At 41.6% G+C, this 24,118-nt stretch overlaps 3 protein-coding genes across 4 annotated transcripts in view; 1 reads left to right on the plus strand and 2 right to left on the minus strand.

Moving 5' to 3' along the window:
• Window positions 1–141: 141 nt before the first annotated feature.
• On the minus strand, window positions 142–5,676 carry LOC122971427 (potassium channel subfamily K member 1-like). The gene is made up of 3 exons (XM_044338071.1): window positions 4,831–5,676; window positions 2,246–2,650; window positions 142–1,318 (listed from the first exon to the last, which is right to left on the minus strand). The coding sequence occupies exons 1-3, from the start codon at window positions 5,180–5,182 to the stop codon at window positions 1,017–1,019; spliced, it is 1,059 nt and encodes a 352-aa protein (XP_044194006.1). The 5' UTR covers window positions 5,183–5,676; the 3' UTR covers window positions 142–1,016.
• A 562-nt stretch (window positions 5,677–6,238) lies between these two features.
• On the minus strand, window positions 6,239–19,806 carry LOC122971429 (thrombospondin-2-like). Its single transcript, XM_044338074.1, has 23 exons — window positions 19,728–19,806; window positions 19,313–19,563; window positions 19,114–19,179; window positions 18,816–18,952; window positions 18,082–18,139; window positions 17,387–17,514; window positions 16,312–16,405; window positions 16,055–16,219; window positions 15,560–15,736; window positions 15,302–15,475; window positions 14,860–14,990; window positions 12,743–12,877; window positions 12,425–12,643; window positions 12,206–12,313; window positions 11,933–12,092; window positions 11,274–11,392; window positions 10,961–11,195; window positions 10,385–10,612; window positions 10,146–10,276; window positions 9,657–9,797; window positions 9,378–9,475; window positions 7,049–7,188; window positions 6,239–6,918 (listed from the first exon to the last, which is right to left on the minus strand). Exons 2-23 carry the CDS (start codon window positions 19,464–19,466, stop codon window positions 6,911–6,913), a joined length of 3,006 nt encoding a protein of 1,001 aa, XP_044194009.1. The 5' UTR covers window positions 19,467–19,563; window positions 19,728–19,806; the 3' UTR covers window positions 6,239–6,910.
• Window positions 15,428–24,118, plus strand: part of LOC122971425 (proteasome activator complex subunit 4B-like) — a 45,934-nt gene continuing 37,243 nt past the window's right edge. The window contains exons 1-3 of one of the 2 annotated variants that reach the window (XM_044338065.1): window positions 15,428–15,500; window positions 23,012–23,229; window positions 23,950–24,090. In XM_044338065.1, the coding sequence (XP_044194000.1) occupies window positions 23,027–23,229; window positions 23,950–24,090 (344 nt within the window). In that variant the 5' untranslated portion in view covers window positions 15,428–15,500; window positions 23,012–23,026. Of the gene's footprint in view, window positions 15,501–18,916; window positions 18,979–23,011; window positions 23,230–23,949; window positions 24,091–24,118 lie in introns of those variants that run through there. The other variant, XM_044338066.1, reaches the window with a different exon arrangement.

The following is a 24,118-nucleotide window of genomic DNA, read 5'->3' on the forward strand; positions in this document are numbered from 1 at the left end:
AAAAGGAGCTGTCATAAACCACAAAATGATAATGAAAACAGCAAAATGATCTTTGGAGGACAAGTAATATATATAATGTTTTTTGATTCTTATGAATTTTCCACTGCTTTGTTAGTGAGTAAAAAAACTTGTAAACTGGGATATAATTAAAAAACTACAATTTATTTTTTAAAACTAGTATTTTCTACAATATGTTCCCTCACCCTTAGTTGTACAATGACATATTCTTGCCACTCAATTACATTTTTAAGAAATACTCCCATAAGCATGAGAATTAAACTCTTGGCAACCTCATGTAAATGTGTAAAGAGAATGAAAGTGCTGCCCTCTAGTGATTAAAAGGCACATTGCATTACAGTTATAACAATTAAATATTTCAGCATGTTGTCATCCGGAGCTGCATAGCGATCATCACCTACAAGCAACCAGGAAGAAAAACATGTTTATTCCTTTATATCTTGATCATCTTCTTGGAAACATTGTACCGTACAATAGGCCAACTGATGGTACCTCTGATTCTCTTGGTAGTGTTTTAGTGCTTCCAAGAAGGCACATTTCCTATGCAAATACTGCCATAGATTATATAATGTGCTAAAAGCGAGTGTGAAATCCTCTAGAGCAGACTGTGCCGCTTTGGAATTACTGCATCCAGACTTTTGGCGGGAAGTGGAAACTTGTGGAGTTCCCATCCGTTTGTGGGCCCAGCCCTTCCTCTGTGTCACAGATCCAGCTCTTATCTGCCGGGAATGGAGCAACAGGGGAGAACAAGAAAACAATGCCATTCTGATAATCTGTGGGTGGTTCCTGCTTTTAGTCCACCAAATGTCTGTTGGTGTTGGCAATGGCAGAAAGAAATCACTTTTTAGATGATTAAGTGACTTAGACTGCTTATACACTTATGTTTTGTTAAAGGTCCAAGCAAGTATGTCCTGAGCAGCCACATATAGAGCAAAAGTGCATAGACCAGCCCCTTATGAACAATGTAAGTCAGATATACTCCCTGACAGCCCAATCTGTCACCTCGGTTTTCCATTAACAGAAAGTCCTGATGCTGGACTGTAAGGTGGCAACTTGTCCTGCCGCAGGGAGGCAGCCTGTTCTGACACAGATGGGATGACCGGTAGGTGATCTGTCACGTGATCCATGGGGTCAGTCAGCTGGTCGCTCAATTGATCCCGTTCGATGATTTTGGTGGTCTCAGAGTCCAGCTCCCGCACGTTTTCTTGGCAGAACCTCTGTCTGAGGCGTCTCATCTGGGGAAGCTCGCAGAACGTCTCCATGACCACCAGTACACACACCAAGCCCAGCAGCAAGTAGACTGGAAGAGTAAACACACACACACACACACACACACACACACACACACACACAATGGCAACATGAGGAAACAAACACTAGTACAGTGTGACTAATAAAATCAAACCAAGGCTTGGTCCCTGAATGAAGGGTGTAGCAGTGAGCCGTCATTTCTTTGTGTAACCCTGTTAATCAGAAAAGCTACAATGGTAACATTGAACATATTATCAATGATCAGTGAACATTTGTACTTTACACTTTGTGATTTGTAAATTGTAATTTCAGTTAAAGGATCACATGGTCCTCTACGGCAGTGGTTCTCAGCGTGGGGGTCAATACACCTCAACATGATTAAAGGAATAAAAAAGAAAATTTCTGTTATTCTTTGACTTTCCCTTGCTTTTGAACCATGCTAGCAGTGTGGCTCTTACGCTCATCTTGGATCAGAATGAAATATCTCAGCAACCATTGGATGAACTTTGTTAGACATTCATGGTGCCCAGAGGATGAATCCCAATGACTTAGGTGACTTTTCTTCTTGCACTACCTTGCTTATGCAGCAAAATATCTCAACATCTCCTGTAAGGACTGGCACACTATTGGTTCCCAGGTTATGTATTCTAATGATTTTGGTAATCTGCTGACTTTTCATCTTGCGCCATCATGAGACCAAAATTTTTGTTTGTCCAATACATTGTTCATAAACAAATACCAGTAAAAGTGATGAATTTTACCTCATCTTCAGCTGTATTTTGTGTTTAGTGCTGATTAATCCCAAAACCCAAACATTTTAGGTTTGCTTTCATGTTTTACAAAGCATTAAATCATCATATTTGTGAAACTGAAACCTTAAGTTCAGCCTCAAGGAGCTGCTAGTACTCTCAATCTTGTTTGGAGATACAAGGCTTTCACCTGACAGCAATGACAGTGTATTCTGTCCCCTACTCACCTGTAATAGCCAGTCTGTAGAGCTGTGGATGTGGGATGGCCTCTTTACTGTGGGTCTCTCCTGGGACATAATCGCCAAGGCCAATGGTTGTCAGAGAGATGAAACAGAAATACAGAGACTCAAGATAGTTCCAGTCCTTCTCCAGACTGACAAAGATCCAAGCAGGGATGATGAGGAGGAACAGGGTCATGATGATGGCAAGGCAAGTGGCATGGATGGTGGCTAGCTTTGACTTAGACATGGCCCAGCGGTGGTGGAAGTAGGACACTGGACGTCGGGTCACCAGGGCCACAATCTTCTGCACCACGACAGAGAGGAAGAAGAGGGTAACAGGGATGCCAAAGAGGGAGTAGAAGATACAGAAAGCCTTCCCTTCATCTGAGAGAGGAGCAGTGTGGCCATAACCTGAAAACACACCCAAAAATGCAGCACGGCCTTAATTACAGAGGAATAATTACAGGTGGGGTTCTTCTAAAGGTCACTTTCCTCCTGTCAAACAATAATTAGAAAGAAAGAAGTTCATTCAACAGAAATGTGTCCTCTTGTAAGACAATTTCAATCCAGGACAGACTTGATCTTAACTCCATAAATAAATAATAGGCTAAATGAATAATCTTTATAACAATGTATGATATAATAATGTATGTGAGGGCCAGGGTTAGGGTTAGTTACTTTCATAGCATGCATCCCAGGTTGGCCTCTTTGACAGAATTTGTCTGGTGGTTTACTTCGTCTTAGTTGTAAGTAAAAAAAAAATAGCTGTCATTTCCCTGCAAGTATGACTGCACAGTGTAGGAAGTGCCAAAAACCTGCATTCTATCTAATGGCCATCAGGGGGCGACTCCACTGGCTGCAAAAAGAAGTCCGATTATATGGACGTCTATGACAAAATGTCCCCAGTTCTCTCTAAATGTATTACCTCAGTAAATTGTTTCCTAATGAGTTTATGGTCTCAATTGCTAGTTTCAAGTCTTCTTCAATACAGCATGATGTTCATTTAGTAAATTATGGCCCCATTTAGAGTAAAACAGACGATAAAGCAGCGTATACTTTAGGGCGCAGCTACGTTGTGATTGAAAAGTCGCCACCACGGCGACAACGTTGCTTACGTAACGTAACCATTGCGTATGGGCGTAGCTGCTGCTATTTCACAGTGTGTTTTCATTTCATTAAAGTTAATTGTAACATTGTGGTCGCCTAAAAAGTCTTGTCCCGCCTTTGGTTGTAATAAAAGACCCATCAATGAGTCGGACGATCAGTTTTTCCGGTGAGTACATTTTGTTTTAACGGTTTCAGGTGTGTTTTTCGCTAACAACAATTAGCATTAGCATTATCACTGTTAACCATGGATTTTAAATGTACCGTGCCAACCAAGCAAGCAGCTAGCGCTATGGTCAGCTCCACCCTCTCAAATATGGTCACTTCTGGCTCCAAAAATCAAACATGGCGACGGCCAAATCCAAGGTGGCGATGGTCAAATCGCTACCATGATCGTTACACTCGAGGCTTCAAAACAGAAGTTCGCAAACCAATGGGTGACGTCACAGTGACTACATCCATATTTTTTTTTACATTCTATGGTTACAATTTATTTCGTCAGACAAATACGTCTGATTGACAAGAGCCGTGACACTGTTTACACAAAGGTTGGTAAACTCTGCAAGTAAAGGCGTGGACTGCACGTCCACCTCAAGGTGTATTTATTTTCTTTTTGTTTTTACAGCTTGAGCACCTGGTGTGGAAGTTAGTATGCACACATGGATTTTAATGTGTTCCTTTTAGCAGAAGTCACAGTTTAACTACTGTATGTGTTAATAGAGCTTCATGGGTTTTAATTCTCATTAGTCATTTACTTGTTGATTCCTCCTCATGATGGAAAATAAAACGTAACAAAACCACTTTCTAATAAGTCTCCATTAATAAAGTCGTTTTTAAGTTGTAACGGATGACTTTATCACTGGTTATTAAATTAATTACAAATTCTTTATAACTCAACTGTAAGTCAGGAACAAGAACAACTTTTTGGTTGCCAGATTGTGAAAATTTCCTCTGCATCATTTTTCACTCTTTAATTCACTAAGAGGACTCTCTAACTGACCACTTCCAGAAAAACCTGTGGAGGATAACATGTGTAACTGATGGCTTTGAAACCCATAAGTATTTATGAATAGATTACCAACATTTATAACTGCATTATTAACAAACAGATAAGGATAAACACCAGCCAGAGGGTTTATTTTTCACAACCAGGCAACCCAAAAGGTGTAAGTAGATTATTGAACTTTTTTGTGGGAAAACTATTAGATACAAATTATTTTTCAGTAGTGTTTTATATTTTTGGAAATGTCTGGGGTGTTTTGTTTTTTTTTTGTTTTTTTTTTAGCTATGAAGCCATTAGTTACAACTAAGAAAGCAATTTATAAATCGTGACTAATTGGAAAGTCCAACAAATAAATACCAAAATAGTCAGATTAAATGCACACTCGCAGGTCAGTGCTCCCACTTTGCCAGTTTAAAACAGTGGTTCTCAAGCATACAATACTTTCCTTGTTACTGTTACAGTGTCTGAACACCTGTGTCCTCACCTGTGGTGGTCAGCACAGTGCTGGTGAAGAACAGGGAGGACACAAAGTCCCAGTTGTTGCTTGTGTCGTTACCGAGCAAGGATACTCCATAGTTACTGGCCTCCAGCGCGCGGATCAGCAGCTCCTCCAGGTGCGCGTCGGACACACAGGTGTTGTTGTTCAGGAAGTCCCGCCGGGCTGCTTTCAGCTCCTGGCGAAGCTGGTGCTCGTAAGGCAGCTCGATGGCGGAGAAGATGCCGGCGCCGATTATGAGATATAGGATGTATCCGGTAACCAACAGCGCAAAATTCAGCGCTGACTGGTGTCGCTCCACAAACCGAGCACACCAGCCCCCCGTACAACCGCGCGCCATCACTCCAGTTTCCACAACTTGTTTTATCGAACTTTATTTCACTTTAATACGCGTAACCAGTTACAGTTAACTCAACAGAAAGCCTGTTTTCTTGGTAATGACCTCTATCCTTTCTACCCGGTAAGGGAACTCGTCTTCCTCATTCTTTCCATCTCAGTGGATGCGGGCGGTGGTGACGTTGCTCGTTCACCGGGCCAGGTATCTGCTCGTGCACTTCCCCCTTCCAACCGGTTTAACAGGTTTTGTGTTTTGCATTATTACAGGATTACAAGGATTTTTCTCCGACTTAAGGTCAAATATATTTGAAGACCCAGATTTAGTCGTTGTGTTTGCATTTTAAATCAGTTACACAGTTTTATGGAGAAAAAAAACAACACACACAGCTGATTCAAAGCTACAGAATAAAAAGAGTGGAATAAGTTCAAAACAATGAAAGAAGGAACAAGTTCAACTCTAGTTTCAGATTTCAAAGAGCTTAATAACGTCTCAAAATTAACCCGAGGGACAGTGAATGACCTACACACACACACACACACACACATATATTTATCACATCATGGTCACTTTTGGGGACATTACATAGACTTACATTAATTTCTTGCAGACTTACTCTAACCCTAACCACTGCTTACTGCCCTAACCTTTAACATAACCTCAACTATTGACCCAAAAATCATCATTTTACCAAATGGGGACACGGCTTTTGTGCTTTTGATCAGATTCTGAATTTTTAAATGAGCGAGAAAAAGGAGATTAGAAAAAGGATTTTAATGATGTAATTGGACTTTTTTGTGGAAAAAAACATATCAGACACATATTATTCCATGCACAGTATTTTATATCTTACAACATGTCTGGAGGGGATCTTTAAATCTCAGTTTTTGTGTATGTAAGAGCATGATTTGTGACATCACAACTAGTTTGGATGCCGAATGTTCAGTATGCAACTTTTAAAAAAAGCGATGTGGAAACACTGTATTTTTCAATGAGGCAGAAGGAGTAGATGTAATTTTAATAAGTCTTAGTTAGGTAATTAAACTTTTTTCTTTTTGAAAGAAAATAGGCTATGAGACCCAAATCATTAATCAAATATGAGTATTTTCATATATATGAACACATGTCAGATATTTCATAATTCATCTAGTGTCACTGTTTAAGAACAATCAATCAAATTCTTATTTGCTTTGTCAACCTCAATTAACCTGTCAGCCCAGTTTCATCCCTCCCACTCAGTATTTGTAAGTATTACTTTCACCACTAGAGGGTGCTAGAGACCATGTTTCCACAACCGCATGTGTAGGCTAATGAGCTGGCGTCATCAGAAAAGGAAAAAAAAACATTGAAAAAAAAAAAGTATTTTATTGATAAGTTACCAGACATCTGCACAGTGCTCTACTTACGCCATCATCAATTCATCTCTCCCTTCCATTTCTGGTATCTGGCAATAAATAATTATTTACAACCATAGTGAGAAGCAAATGAAAAGGAACAAGAAGTTACTGTCATTAGAGATGCTGTCAGTAGTGTACAGCAAATGAAAGCAGCCTGAAATCAATACTGTTGCATAAAAAGCTGATAGATAGATGATGGTCACTAATTGATAGTCTTGGCAGTTTAAAGGCCAGCTTCATCTCTCTTTCTCTCTCTCTCTCTGATGTATTTTCTGAAAGCAATGTTGATCTCTGACGGCTTGTTGTAGAGTTTCCTGAACATCCCAGCAAAAATAATTCAGTTATCTGAGAACAAAAAAAGAAAAAAAAAAAGAGGTCACAGATATGGTTACAAGAGGAACTGATTTACAAACATTGCAGGACAAGCGCACAGCAATCACTAATCAGAGCAAAAAGTGTTGACAGGATGTCTTACCTCTGCACTCATATTTGAGATCTGAGAAAAGGACGTGTTCCTGAGAGAAGACAAACAGCCCCAGTCTGCCTCCAGCCAGGGTATGGTCGTACACAGCCCCCGAGTCGGACAAAAGTTCCCTGCCCTCATACACCACCACCCTGCAGTGGAAATACAACACCGCTAACGTCTTCATACACAGCAGCATCAATTGTGTGTTTTACCATAGACGCAGCTATAATGTGGGTACCTTGGGGGCAGCAGAAACAAGTATCTGTAACTTGTTTCTACATAACACACACAACAATGAAATATCATCACCTTTTAAAGGTGCAGTGTGTAGGTTTTAGTAGCATCTAGGGCGTGTAGGCGAACCTACACATCCACTAGACGCCACTTAATTCTACACACTCCACTTTTAAGTTGATATATTGAATACTATATACACTTGTTAGCAAACAGTTGCTTATTTACACATCCAGCAGTTACGGAGCAACATTATTATTCATTTGGAGTCGTGTTTCTGTCCACCTGGTGAATGTAAATCCAATATTGAATTTCTTTTAGCTCTGTTTTGGATCTTTGTCAACTCCTGAGGGAAATATTTGGCTCTTTATCTGCTAAATACTTCACCATGTCCACAAGCTAGTTGCTAACTGTGTCCGTTTGGTTTTGAAAATGGCACAATGAGAGCGGTGAGAGGGAATCAAAACAGTAAAGTTGTGGGCTTGACAGCTATGAGCTGAAACTTGCTTTAAAACTCTGTAGGTTCATCAACACTCCTTGCATTACACATTGTCAATTGATATGTTGTTATAAAATATATTGATTCTAGTCTTTATGTAAGGGATCTGAATACATCTTCCTCTACTAATGGCAATGTACCCTACACGTCTGGGTCAAGTTTGTTGTTTAGTAGCTTATTTTCCTTTCTATTCCATATTTTACTCTTTATTGCTGTGGATAACACTGAGGACATGACGTCATATGAGATACATTCAAGGCTGCTACAATGGAGTTTTGTAGCAACTATCCAAAATATAATGCGTCTGTCCTTCACTATCAAAGAGCAAGTGCAAACCGACATTCAATAAGCACACAGTCATCCTACAATCATTCAGCACCCAGAATGCAATGCAGCCGTCGCTGACATTTTCAAAGATAGCCTTCTTTAAGAGTACCTTTGTAATTTGAACAACTGGGCTTCACACAGCTTTCTTTTCCCTCACCTTTTCTCAGCATGAAAACCTTACTAAGGCAGTGATGTTCTCTCAGTCTGCACATAAACAACACAGAGCACAAAGTTCTCGTTGCCTGGGGGAGTTTGAAAGTCCATTAGTGAAAAGTACAACTAAGTAGAAGTAGATGTGACAGGTTGAGGAGAACTGGGTACAACGAAAAAGTGAATTAAACTGTTATCACAAAATAACTCTCAGTGATTTATGATATATACTGGAGCGTAAGAACATCTGAGGGTGAAAAATCTCCTTCAGTGGTGGCATTGAATGTGATTTTCACAGATTTAAGAAGTTATTTAGCACATACTATTTCTCCACTAAAGCCTTCATGAACTGTAGCACAGAGAGTGAACAACTGAGCCCTGAATGTGTGATTCAATGGAACATACCAGTGTTTTTTCTATGTCTTAAAGAATTTTGTACAAATCACATTTACTTAAAAATGTTGCTATTGTTCTTTTGTGTTTTAGAGTTTTGAATTTTCTTTTTTTTTTTTTTACCTTTCATCCAGAAATTTGTCTCCATTCATTTCATAAAATATCATTTGAAAATCAACATGCAGACACTATGGTAAATTGGTGGTCTCCGGAGAGCATTATGTCTGCTTTTACTTATTTCAAGGTAACATATTTTCAGTTGATGTTTAGCTGATGTTCACCAGTCTCAAACAAATCTGAAGTCTTTGAAAGTTGATTTCCATACTGTACAGACATGAAGGGGGAAGCAGTGGCTGCTTAAAAATTAGTGGAATATTTTTATACCAATAGAGTAGTGTAATGTAGTAAATGGGCCAAAACACTGATATGATATTCTAAAAGCCAAGCCATTAATATCAAATGTTTAACTGTAATTTAAAAGTGAAAGGTTGCTGCTAATGTTGAGTTATTTCTATTAGGGAGTAGTGTTCTTACACTACGGAAGTCCACAAATCTTTGTTTTTGTAACTTTAGAAGTCGGGTGATTTACATGATCCTCATCCATTTGTGGTTTTTAACAGCTCAACATGAAAATATGAATCCAGGCCGTTAAGAGGAAAACCAGCCAAGTGACGATACTCTGAACTTCATACTGGTTATCAGTTCTCGTGTTTGTAACTATCTCAGACTTCATACCTGATGAACCCAGTTTTGGGTCTGTGGATGAGGTGGATGCGGTAAGCTGTGAAGTCCTTCCAGCCAATTTTATTGGGGTCATGCCACAGTGTTCTGACCTGAGACGGATAGAAAAACACAGAATTCAGGGCAGACAAGAATACTGTATTTGTGTCTGATTTTTACACAGGCAATGTAACAACGGATGGTCTGTTGAAGGTTGTTTGGAAGATTTATCTGTGTGAATGAGAGATGTAGTGTGTAATAACGGACAAAACATATTAAGTCACTGATTCGTGCCTGGTGTCTGGTGTTTCCGGTGTGCCACAGAGCGTTGCGTAAATACTCCCCTGGTCCTGTGGTGGAATTGACCAATTTAATGGAGACTCCAGCTGTGGCAAATGCTTTGGACGGCCTCTTTTCCCAGTAGCCCTGTGATACCTGTTGTCATCGAATGAAAGGATATGAAGGATAAAAGAGAGTCAGAGAGTTTGGATTTATGTATACATCGGTAGATGGCTGAAGAGGACTGTCGCTGTACAAAAGAAGACATGGTTGTAAAGTCTTTTCTTTTTTTTATGTACTTTTTCATGTACTTTTTCATGTTTTGCCAGTGAGAACTCTGGTATAAATTAATATGGTCAAGGAGATTTTTGAAAATATATCAAATATTAAAACCTTCGATTTGAGCCCAGAACTATAAGTTTAAAAGGCAATTTAGGACGATGTTTTCCTTCCATTGGTGAAACCAGTAGGTGTTATCATAAACTTCCAGCATTCATGCCTCACCTGTTTCCACATGACAACATAGAAGCGTCGACTGGACTGGTAAGCGAACACAATGCCTGCGTAGTCGTCATCTCGGTCGGTGTTCACATAAAACGTCACACTGAAGTCTACTGCACTGAACTTGTCATATCCTGTTTAAGCGAAGGAAACATTTGTTTTTCTTTTTTTCCTTTCTCTTTTTTTCCTGACGATTTTCATTATACTTTGAATGGGATTCGATTTTTTGTGGTTTTTCTCACCTAAAGCGATGCCAGGATCCGAGTTGGCCGTCTGCAGTAGCTCAGTGCCCTGGCTGCGGATCACCCAGAGAGGGTCAGACTGTGTGGTGCCTTTAGGGTCCAACAAAACTACCTGAAACTTCCTGAAGTCTGTAGACCCGATGTCCTGGTTCAGTGGACAGGGATCCAACGCATCTGGAATACTGTCATTGTCAAAGTCTTCAAAGCATGAGTCTCCACTGCCATCACCTGTGAGAGACAGAATGTAACATTGTGACATCCTGGAATTTTTTTGCCAAGAATGAAATAAACGACCTGATAATGTGCAAATGTAGTGAGAAAGTCCTGTCCTGATGGTGGATAGATTAAACAATCATTCATGATTGATCACTCTACCGAGAGCCATAAACGGTTTATGTTGCATATCCAACAATGACATGACCTAGACCAGTGGGAGTATACTGGACTGATAGTGACAAGATTTTCCTGCATGACTGCAAAATCCATTTATCATAAATTGTACAAAATACTTCTCCTTGCATATTTTTTATATCAGAGATATTCTCAGCTAAAATTGAGAGAAACTCTCACACTGACCATTTGAGTCCAGCTGGTCCCTGTTGGGAACCAGTCTGCAGTTGTCCCTGTCGTCAGGGATACCATCGTTGTCGTCGTCATGGTCACACTCGTCTCCCTTCCCATCATTGTCATGGTCAGCCTGGTTGCTATTGGGGATGTAGGGACAGTTGTCTAGAGAGTTTTGGTGGCCGTCCTCGTCGATGTCGTCATTGTCGTCGCACATGTCTCCCACCAGGTCACTGTCAGAGTCGAGCTGTAAACACACACACACGATTACACGCTGGCAATATTTATGTGCACACAATATGAAGTTGTATGTGTTTTTCTATACCTGCATTGGGTTGTTTAGAAGGGGGCAGTTGTCACACTGGTCTCCAACGCCATCCATGTCTGTGTCTCTCTGGTCAGTGTTGTAGATTAAGGGACAGTTGTCACGGTCATTCAGAACCTCTGGAGAAAGAAGGACACACACACACTCAGATAGACAACAGATAAATTGCATTGTGTGTTGCTTTTACACTTTTATTACACATAAAAACAAGACATGGCAACCTATATAAATCAAGACTGTGTTTAGGTAAGTATATCTCATAGTTTCAGCTGTGATAGATACAAATATAAAACATATTTTTGGAACCCCACGAATATCTAAAGGTGATAATTTTAGTTGAACTATCTGTCATTGCATAATTATGGCATTCTGTGAAAATAATAATAATAATAATACTTTATTTGTATAGCACCTTTCATACAAAGATGCAGCCCAAAGTGTTTTACAAGACAAGATCAAAAATAAAGCTAGACCAAAAACTAAAATAAAAAATAAAGAATAACAATAAGTAAATTTTTTTTTTTTTTTTGATTAAACATAAATTTAAAAGCCAAATTAAAAAAGATAGGTCTTTAATTTCTTTTTTAAAAGTACCAAGGGGAGGGTGTTCCACAGTTTAGGGCCATAAAAAACATAGACATTTAATGAGTAGCTCTCACCATCTCCATCAATGTCAATGCTGCAGGCGTCTCCCTCTCCATTGTCATCAGTGTCCGTCTGCAGTGGGTTGCTATCAAACGGACAGTTGTCACAGCGGTCCCCGACCCCGTCCCTGTCAGAGTCAAACTGCCTAGGGTTGTACACCAGTGGGCAGTTGTCCTATGCCAAACAAATGTATATTAGTGCACACATACACAGAGGGGATATGAATATTCAGCTGTTTTCAATCATGTTACCCTCAAAGTTACTCAATGTCTGAGCCGCAGTCTCACCCTCTCATCTAGGATGTCATCATTGTCGTCATCAGGATCACAGGCATCTCCCTGTCCGTCCTTGTCCAGGTCTTCCTGTCCAGAGTTTGGCAGCATGGGGCAATTATCCTGCAGCCAGTCACAACAGTTTAGTGGAATAACATCCAACCAGAACAGGTCTTAGCAATAAACACTTCAGTGTTTCAGATGATTTATTTTTGTTATATTTTGTTTTTTAACCTTTTGACAGTGATAGGTTGCATTCTTTTTGCAGGTCAGTTTGTAGTTGGGCCAGCCATCCAGATCAGCGTCTTCACCACACACGAAGCCATCGCCCACAAACCCGACAGCACATAAACACTTGTACAAGACTTCAGATTGCAGGCCCAGGTAAACACACTCAGCATACTTGTGGCAGGTGTGTGTTTTGTCTTTGCAAGGATTGTGTGGCTCACACACCTACAACCAGAGCAGCTCTTTGAGAATCCAAAAGTGGTTCTTAATTGTAGTTCAAAGCAATTGAAAGTAGTTCATACAAAGGAAAATGTGAATACATGCCTGCTTGATTTTTTGGGCTTCCTCCAGTCCAAGGCCGAATGGCTGGGTACCTTTATAGCGAGGAGGACAGGGCAGACAGTAGAACCCAGGGTCTGTGTTCACACACTCTGTAACACACACACCCTCCACTTCACACTGCAGAGATAGAGGGATTAACCATGTTCAGCATATCGTAAAAAGGTGTTACAGCTGTTGTGTAAAGGAGAAACTCTTTGCCAGACTACACAATATTTTTGTCTTAAAAGAAGATCACTTTGTCAGCCCGTCTGACATAATCACATACAAGATGATCAAGATACATATGTGGCTGAAAATATTGGGACCCTTCCACCTTTTTTTTTAAAAAACTAAATTTTCTCTGTATTAGGTTGAAACTGAGAAGTATATGGTATACATCATTCTTTATGTCACATTGAATATAACTGAAACTTTTGATTTACAACTTAACATATTTAATACAATAAAAAAATGAAAACGGCATGGTCAAAAATCTTGGAACCCTTAACTTAATATTTTTGTAGCACAGCGTTTGGAGGCAATAATTGCAGTATAGCACTGTCTGTAACTCTGAATAAAGTTTCTACACTTCTCCACTGGCAGTTCAGCCCACTCTTCTTGAGCAAACTGCTCCAGTTCTCTCAGGTTTGATGGGCGCTGACTCCCAACTGCAAGTTTCAGCTGTTTCCACAGATGTTCAATGGGATTCAGATCAGAACTCACAGCAGGTCACTTCAGGACGGTCCAATGTTTTCTTCTCATCGACTCTTGCGTGCTTTTTGGTGTATGTTTGGGGTCATTATCCTGCTGGAAGACCCATGATCCATGACTAAGATACAGCTTTCTGACACTGGGATGTATGTTTCGCTCCAAAATGCCTTGATAGTCTTCTGATTTCATTGTGCCCTGCTAAGATTCAAGGCACCCAGTGCCTGAGGCAGCAAAGCAACCCCAAAACATCACTGAGCCTCCTCCATGTTTCACGGTGGGCATGGTGTTCTTTTCTTTGAAGGCTTCATTTTTTCTTCTGTAAACACAGGGTTGCTGTGAAAACTGTGAAACCCTAATTTTGATTCATCTGTCCAAAGCACATTCTCCCAGAAGGACTGTGGCTTGTCAATATGCATTATGGCACAGTCCAGTCTAGCTTTTTTGTGTCTTCCTCGTAGAAGTGGGGTCTTCTTGGGTCTTCTACCACGGAGCCCATATTCATGCAGACAGTGACGGACAGTGTGACTTGAAACTATTGTACCTTGAACTTGAAGATCAGCTTGGATCTGTATTGAAGTTTTTCTTGGTTCTTTCTCGACTATTCGAGCAATCCTTCTGTTCAATCTCGGGCCAATTTTCCTCTTGCGACCACGTCCAGAGATGCTGGCTACAGTTCCATTGGCCTTAAACTTCTTAATAATATTGGCAACAGTGGTCACAGGAACATCAAGCTCTTTGGAGATGCTCTTGTAACCTTGACATTGACCACGCTTGGCTATTATGTTTTTCTAATGTCTTCAGACCACTCTCTAGTTTTCCTTCTGTTTTCCATGTTCAATGTGATGCACGCAGCAGCAGAAAAAACAACAAAGAGTAAGAGAGAGTAATTTTCTCCTTTTAAACTGGCTGCATGAGTGATTATAAGATTGAAAACACCTGTGATACTAATTAAAACACAATAGTCTGCTTAAAGTATTACGACAAAGCAATTATTTCCTACAACTTTTAAAGGGTACCACTAATTTTGTCCAGGCTATTTTAGAATGTCTTTGTGAAATAAGCGTGAATTCAGTTATTTTCACAACTTTTTTGTTTTGTTCCACTGCAAACCAAACATGGACATGCATTGATAACAAGATATCTTTTAATTTCAACACTGTTCAGGGCGAATGGTGCATTGTTTTAAGAAAATGTAAGAGTACCAAGAATTTCGGCCACATCTGTACATGTCAAACTAGGCCAGAGGAGGGAACGTTTGGCACGCTGATCTTTATGTCTGGACTTTTTAAGGCCTGGGTTGACTTCCACTATCATGAATCAACAAACAGTCGTTCTCAACGCCCCACATCTGTGACATCAGGCCATTATAAGGCTGATATCATGTATCATTCAGGACCAGCCCTTATTACCTCATTCTCATCCTCACAGTGAGTGCCATTGCCATATAAACCCAATGGACAGCTTCCACATTCCCATGATCCATCGCTATATGATGTGCATTCCACCCCAGGGAAGCATGGGTTTGATATCAAACACATGTCTGGAAACACATACAAACATGCATATAAGGTTAATGAGTCTTTTGCACAAATCAAGTTGTCCAAAATTGGGTCAGTTTGAGGAAATGTATATTTAAATAATTAGTCTGTTCTGTCCTAAGCCTCTATAATTTAATAAAAGGCAGAATAAACACTGTATTATTTTTTAATCCTGAAAATATGTTTCTTCCAATAAAATAGGATTACCTTTTATCCATGGATGTGAGGCTTAGCCTACTCCCAGTATATCTGCTTACACAGTTGGGATGTACATACCTATAGTTTAAGGTTTTTGGACTGGGTTATGGTTTACCTAAGGGACATTCCTGTTTGTTACATGCTTCATAGTCCATAGCATCTCCAGCACACGGCTTCCCGCCATGCTGAGGGGCAGGGTTCGAGCACTCCCGCTGGCGACTTAAAAGGCCTCCCCCACATGACTGTGAGCACTGTGACCATTCGGACCACGTTGTCCAGCCTCCAGCAACTACACAAAGACAAACCATTCACCAGTAAGTCAGTTAAGTACTACCAGTGTAACATGCATGTACATTTGTGCTTGTGTACTCACTGGGGCAGAGTGTATTGTTGCAAGATTGTTTCTCCTTGGCGCCGCCTGTGCACGCTCTGCCCCCCTTCTGTGGCGGAGGATTGTTGCACAGACGGACGCGTGTGATGTTACCCTCTCCACATGTGGTTGTACACGCAGACCAAGGAGACCAATGGCCCCAGTTCCCGTTAGCACGTGCTAGACATGGAGCAAGAACATACAGATTGTAAAAAGCTCCATTTTTTTGCATGGAAGCCTGGAAAAGTCTGAGTAGAATTCAACATGGACCACCACCACAGTTCCATACTGTGTGTACATTTAAAGAAGTAAAACAACATGGTTTCAATTATGATAGCAATCTCTAAAATCCATGTGTATGCAGTTCCCTATTTTTGCTCTTTGAGGAATATTCAATTCGTTCCCTTGGACCAGCTGTGCTCAATCAATAAAAAAAAAAAAAAAATCCAAATTAAGTCAAGACATGTCACAGATCAGACATGCAGAGTGACGTCCTACCCTTGCGTTCACACTTCATTGACATGCAGCTGCGGGTTTGAACTGACGGGCCAGAGCAGGGTGGCATGATGCTATTGCAGGATCGGCCCCTTTGCTGCCCTCCACGCCCACAGGTGACCGAACAGTCTGTCCACTCAGACCACTGGGACCAACCATCTCCGTTATCTTTAAATACATACACAAACATTGACCATTGATATGCGTCTATTGAATTTTGTCATATTAGCACACTTTGTCAGCACTAAATCATAACTCACTGAGACAGACAGGGCAGCACTCCTCATCAATAAAAGTCGGATTGATGCAGGATACAGGAGGGCACGATACCTGCTGACACACCACTTTCCCATCCTGGTGAAGGAAAGAGTGACCAGCGTTCACACATTTAGATTTTGAAACAATAGTATTAGTCAGACCATGTTAGTTTGAGCCAGATGTTTTACTATATGCCGATCCTTCCAGAGGAATGGTATGCTGTCATGACTCATAATAAATCTACTCCCTCAAGCCATCCTTGACAATACTAATGACATTTTATAAAGAGAAACAGACACAGAGAGGAGGATGAAGAAAGCACAAAAAAATAAAAGTAGACTAACAAATGCAGCTCTGGAAATAAATAAAACTACAGTGGATACAAGTGAAACTTAGGTATCTCCCCAACTGGTAAACACATTTTAAAGCTACAGTTCAACATTCTGGAAAATATACTTATTTGCTCTTTTGCCAAAACCACTCTCATGTCTGTCCATTTAATACGAAGCTACAGCCAGAAGGCCGTTAGCTTAGCACAGGATTGGAATCAGGGGAAAACAGCTAGCCTGGCTCTGTCAACAGGAAGAAATCTGCCAAATCAAGGAAATTGTAAAACCACAACTTGATGATTTTACATTTGTTTTTTCTTTGTTGTTGTTGTTTTTGGATTAAACAGATATAGCATGAATTTTGGACTTGGACTTGAGACTTTTGGGGGTTTACTACCAGGTCAAAACTTGAGACTTAAATGTTAAGGCTCTCAAGTCTCTGTTATCAATAAAAGTCTATACTCAAGTCAGTCAAGTCTTTAGAGTATCAAGTATCATGTAAGTCAAATCTCACAGCAGTCAAGTCCAAGTCAAAAGATTTTATTAATTTAGATAAATAAAACACAAGACTTGGAGTCAAGTCAGACTTTAGTCACAACCATGGGGACTTGAGAGGATTTATTATCTAACTTAAAATAATGCAGGTGATGCTGAGATCTATCTGTGATAGATATTCCATTCAGTCAGAGACTTGCATGGCGGTTTCCCAGGAAACACAAGCAAGCAAAAAGTTTTGTTCAACACAGACCTGGCAGGTACAGGAGGTGCAGCTGTCAACCTCCCAATGCTCCCCCTGCTCGTACATTCGTCCATCCTGCACGCACCAGATCTCCCCGTCTCCGTCAAGATCATTGTCGTCACCGCCATCGTCATAGCCATAGCCATAGCCATAACCATAGTCATCACCATCACCATCGCCATCACCATCGCCACGGCCATGACCATTGCTACGGCCCCGGTCGCGGCCACGGCCCCGGCCATGGCCATGGCCATAGCCATCACCATCGCCATAGCCATCGCCATCGCCATCGCCATAGCCATCGCCATCGCCATAGTCATAGCCATCGCCATCAACATCACCATCGCCATCACCATCACCATCGCCATGACCATGGCCATCGCCATGGCCACGGCTACGGCCATTGCCACGGCCACGGCCATCGCCACGGCCATGGCCATCGCCACGGCCATCACCACGGCCACGGCCATCGCCACGGCCGCGGCCATCGCCATGGCCGCGGCCATCACCACGGCCATCGCCACGGCCATGGCCATCGCCACGGCTGCGGCCATCACCGCGGCCATCGCCACGGCCATTGCCACCACCACGACCATCGCCACCTCCACGGCCACGGCCATCGCCAAGGCCACGGCCATCGTCACTGCCGCCACCACCACCGCCTCCGCCTCTGCCGCTGCTGTGGCTGCGGCTGCTGCTGCTGCTGCTGCTGCTGTTGCTAAGCTCAGCCAAAGATATGCGCATCTCTTCATTTTCTTTTGACTGAAAACACAAAAACATATGTAGCACTTCAAAACATTAAAATAATTGCCAGGAAAACTGTATTTTATTTATTTATACATACTTTATTTAGATTTACCTGCTATTAGTACTCAGAGACCTAGGCTAGAATGGTTGCGAGATGAATAGCAGCCAAAATTCTAACACTGATTGTATTCTTTCAGCTTGTTTTTTTTCCAAAATTACGAGGATATTTACCACAAACCACAGATCTTCCTGCCAGAAAAAGGATGTTGCCACTTGTTCCATTTGCACTGGAAGAAGAGTCACTTTGTTTCTGGTTTGTTACACAGCTTTCCCACAAAACTCAACCCAATCAAGTGCAATGTAAAGTGCGCTGCAGAGGCTGGTGGACAGTTTTCTCATTGTTCATTTGTTTATGACCACAACAAAAATGCGTGGATTGTGAATTTCACAATATTTAACCAATGTTAAAATGTTACACTTAACACCTTTTACTGGCCATCTTTAAATGTTTAAAACTCCTTCCTTTTAAAGAAAAGAAGAGCACACTTCTCGTAAAAGTAAATTCCTTAAATTCTCATCTGAAATCCAATTTTTTGCTTGTGCCATATCAATCTAAATGTTGCATCAGAAAGTTAAACACAACAAACAAATTCCAACATGCAGATGACACATGTGCACGTATGTGTCTTACTACTCTCTCCAGATCTTCAAGCAGGCTGCTGGTAACAATACGCAAGCCGTGGATCTCAGTGAGCAACTCCACCAGTTCCTCACATGGATGACGACATACTGCTGGTGACTTGTTGTCGACCTCTGCACCACCCACACCTGCAGAGGAGGCACAAGTGTGTGTGGTCTGTGTCAGATCTTATACTGAGTCTGTGTTTAGTGAAATAGAAGGAGAAACTGTATGCATACATACAGTATATTTGAATGCAGTTATCTTATGTGTGTCCATGTGTGCATGAGCAAATGCACATCTGTGGTACCTGTGCACACAGCTGCTGCATAGAGGAGTATCATAAGCCAGGGAAAACCTCTCAGCGGACTCATTCCTGTTCACACATAAATCACATGTGTAGTCGCCATGAAATACAGTAACCATGCTACACCACCACCACACATTACAAGCAGGACTGCTGCCAAAGAGATAGAAGAAGAAGATAAGGGGGAATTAACCTTGCATACCTGCGTACTCCTCGCTGCTCTGCCTCACTCCACGATTAGAAATCATGGCTGGTAAGCTTGTCCCCGCTGCAGCTCCACAGGGGCTGTGATGGAATGTCTGTGTCCTTTCCCTCTTCCTTACAGTATTTCCTCGTCTCCTTGTTTCCTTCCCCATCCTGGCATCCGGTGTGAGGATCACCAGCACAATTTCCTCAGTAATTTGTCTTTAAAGCATCCGAATAAAATAGGGAAGAAGTCGGTGAGAGAGAAATCTGAGTGAAGAACATGTGGACAGCTCTGTTAGTTCTGTAGAAAGTTCTAATGTGGTTATGTATTTGTTTGAGTGTGAGTGTGTGTGTGTGTGGGTGTGTGTGTGTGTGTGCGTGCGTGCGTGTGTGTGTGAGTGAGTGAGGCAGGAGCGGGGGCCATATATTACCCGTCTGTCTGGCGATGAACTGGGCTGCATATCTCCCAGCGAGAAACCCAGCTGGATGGAAGGAACTTGTGTGTGCGTGTCTGTGTGTGTGTGTGTGTTGACGTTTGGATGCAGGTTTCCCAGACACATCATTTACACTCTTCACTCTCCAAACTGAGACACACACGAAAACATGCACCGACTCACACACATACACACACACACACACACCCATTGGCTGCCTGAGTTTTCCAATATTTTAGGAGTGAGAGAACTGGCATCACCATGAATCCCTGGTGAAAATGAAAGACTTGATGTGTGTGTTTGTTTCTTAGGACTGATTTTTTTTTTAAATGTCTGCAGAAGCTCAGATCATGAGCTAAAGATGAGCAGGCGGACGGAATACAAAAACATGTACTTCCATTGGGATCATCATCTCTTTCCTTTCTCTCTCTTTCCCTCTTTCTTTTTTCTCCATCACTTTCCTCCCTCTCTCTTTCTGTTCGGGCTTCTCCCTGCTGAGTCAAAGAGGCATCATCATCCTGAATCACATTTTCCATCTGTGGACTCCACTTGTGGAATAATGAATCTTACAGATGTGTGCACACACGCAGGCACACACATGCAAGCGCCTGTGCCCATACAAACACACATACACACACACACACACACAATATTCCAACAAAATCTCTATTTACAGACACCTAGAAACATCACAACGAAGAGCAAATAGGAACAGATACCATGTTTCTTCGTGGAAGTGGTTCAACAGCCGAGGCAGCAAAAGCAGGTGCTCTCACTGCTCTGAGAGGCAGAAAAGCCCAAAAGTAATAAAGATCTGAGGGGATATACAGTAAAGGGTAAAGACTTGGGTGAGATTACTTCGCAAAGACCACTTTGGACACCCTTGGACTGACTGCCCTGTCGTGTGGAAGGCACATTCTGTTCTGGGATCTCTCTCAAAGTCTGTTTTCCCCTGTGTTTATAGAGAGAAAATAGTTTTAAAGAGGGCATCGCCCTCACTGTCTCAGAAAGGTTAAACTGATTGAAGGTTGCATGGCCATCACAGGCTGTAGCCAGTGAGACTGAGGTGGGGTTGAGAAACAGAGCACTTTATGCAATCAGGCGGCTTAAGAAAAGGCTGAGGTGGAGTTGCAGCAATTGCCCCATTTCTTCAAGTATCCAGACCAGACAACTCAAAGGGCCTTTGCATTATACTCTAAGCCCTAGCTGTGAGCAGCAAACTCACCCAGACAATATCCTGCAATTGCCGCACCACTCTAAGCGTGGAGTGGTCAGAGAATTACATGGGCTTAAAGTAAAAGGATTTACATGGAAGGGTGCACACAGTAACATAAGAATGGAGAAGGTCGGGGACAAAAGTGTCATAAGAGAGCCGAAAAGGCATAGATAATATGAGCAGGACTTGTTAGGGACTGTGAATTTATTTATCTATTGGCACATTTCAGCACACAGGTAAAGTGGCATGCAGCCAAAGCATAAAGGCAGATAGATAGATAGATAGATAGATAGATAGATAGATAGATATATAGATAGATAGATAGATAGGTAGGTAGGTAGATAGATGCTGATTCACTAAATGCACCGGATAGACAGTGCAGCCCCTTGTTTATCCCCGCAACAGTCAGAGTGGGTCAGTAGAACAGCAGAGGGACATTAATCCATTTATCAGATCATCCTAATATTCTGCAGATTAGCTCGCACCACGCACACACGCACACAGCGCCTCTGGGATTTGTAGTCCAGAATGATGCTTTCGGATTTCCTCCTTGCCCATTTCCCAGAAAGCATACACGATGAAAGCCTTCACATATCAAAGCCTTTTCTCATTAGTCTCACTGGTGCTGAAATCAAAGTCTGAATTCACAGTAATGCACCCAGTAGCAACCTGTGGGCTCGTCATTTAACTCGACCGCCTGTGTCGCGCGTCACGGCCACCACTGCTCGAAATGTGCAATTAGAGGTGACGCAGCGTCTTGTTATTGTAGGTCAAAGCGGAACTTGCGCAGAGGTCAGAGGTCCGCAGAAAATTGGATGCGCCTCACGGGAGCGCGCACAGTTACAGGGAAAACTACCATAATGATTTTTAAGGCAAGGTACTGTTTAAAAACGATGTAATCTTCTGTGACAGGTTCATCAATGATGACAAATAGTTTCTGAACGTTTAGAGTCATCAATGTTTTATTAGACTCAGTAGTAGTGGCATTTCCATGATGATTGGTCTGAAATTTAGGCTACAAGGTTTCCTTGATTAATCAGTCAGTACTGTCGATGTGTTTTTAACTGTGCATTGGATTCCAGATATTCTTCCTCTTAAGTTTCTTTTCAGACACTTTAGGATCAAACATTGTTATCAGTTCATATAATGGGTCGTTGTATAATGTCAGAGCCTACTTGTAACACTCGCCTGGTTTGAGAAAAGAGAGGATGCAGTTCTCTTCATGTAATAACCTGCACCTGCGCTGTAACTTTATTAATCAAATGGTGTCACCAGCAAATATTTTGGGCTGTTTTGGCTCGACAGTGTGAATTTCACACATTTAGCTAATAATGACCTAAGCTGAAATAATACGGAATGCATTACTCGGCAGGGGCAATTAGTTCTGCCGAGAATAATGCATGCATCCCTTAACACTTAGTAATGACACTTCTAATAAAAGTTTGACAGGAATCAAATGGTTTAATCAGCACATAATTTATTTGATCGACTATGACTGAATGACTATGAGTGAATTTGACACTCCACATTTGTTTTTTGCATTTAAAAACCTCATTTTAGTATAAGTATCTGAAATCCTATTCTAAGAATTCGTCCTAAAAATATTAAGAGATTCATCAATGAAACCTTGTAAATTTCAGACCAATCTTATTAAGGGAGTGCTAGCTACTGAGTCTAATAAAACACTGATGAGTTTAAAATATCATTTATCGTCATTGATGAACCTGACAAACAAGATTATATCGTTTTTAAACAGTACTTTGGCCTTAAAAGTCATTACAATGTCTGGTAGTGTTCCCTCTGGCTGTGCGCGCTCCCGCCTGGCGCATGCAGTTCCCTGCGGGCAGGCACAACTAACACCGGCCCTCTCCGCTGTCAGGGCTTTGCACAGCTCAATTAGCGTGACACACTTTCCCCTGTGATCGCCTGCCTTCCGCCCTGCTTGCTGGACACAGCAGATTATGCCCTCTAACTTCGGCAGAGCATTTCCAAGCAGTACAACATTCATTAAATAAAGAGGAACGCTTTACTTTGCTCTATTTTTTTTTACGCGCGCTCTAAGCAGAAAAGTGACCCGACTATGACTGTGGATGGAGATATGGCTGACCCGTCTGTGTTCACACCTCAGAAGGAGATCGTGTATAACGACCTGCTGCCTTATTCCGACCGGTTGGACCGGGAGGCCACGGAACTGTTGGCGGACATCAAAGCGAACCTGTCCAGAGCTGTCCTCGTCAGAGAACTGTGGCCCGGGGTCGCTTTCTGGTCCAGGAAGCTCTTCTCGTAAGTGTTGAAAATTGTCCTCTGGGTATACAGTAAGACAGCTTAACCCGTAATTTGTTAATGAGCACATTTCCTATTTATTAACATAATGATTTCATAATATATCAGCTCATTCAGACAGTTATTTTGAGACCATTGTATTGGATTGACATATTAAGTCAATAATGCAACCATAAAACTCTGAAACCTTGAGTTGCATAAATACCTCTCTGGCACAATAACAACAAAAACAAAATTAATAAGCTTCACAAATGTGCACTAGCCTAATATTAGTTGCAGGACTGTTTTATTAGATTACCATGTGGCTGCATTTCCTTACAGTTGGACACAGCTGTAATGTTTATTTTTAAAAGGGTACAACACACACACTCAATACTTAAGAAAATGAGGAACAAAGCGCCACAAAAAGTATCAGTCATATTTTAAGCAGAGACCTTCGTGGTGTTACAGACCTTCCCCAAGCTACCCTGTCTGCCTAGAGAGCATCAGGCCATCATCTTCTTCCCCCTTTAACTTTAAATAAAGACTTTTAATTTACTTTGCTTACTTGGCATTTGCTCAAATTCAATGAGGTTAGTTATATTAGACAAGTGTGTGTCACCTCTCATCCCACCGAGGCTTTGTAGCTGTGTATTTGAGAATGTGGGTCAGACGAAGGAAGCAGGAAGCGATCAGCTGCTCACTGATGGTCACCTCTCACCCCTCACCTCTCACCCTCAGGTTTCTGAAGCTGTACGGCCGGAGGTTCAGCAAAGAGGACCATATTCTCTTCATTAAGCTGCTCTATGAGTTGGTCACGCTGCCGAACCTGGAGCCCTACATGATGCAGAGTTACGCCAGGCTGCTCATTCAGCTTCTCAAGTGGGTTTGACACCAACACATAAACACA

Source organism: Thunnus albacares, chromosome 20, assembly GCF_914725855.1.
Source record: "Thunnus albacares chromosome 20, fThuAlb1.1, whole genome shotgun sequence".
NCBI classification, from domain to species: Eukaryota; Metazoa; Chordata; class Actinopteri; order Scombriformes; family Scombridae; genus Thunnus; species Thunnus albacares.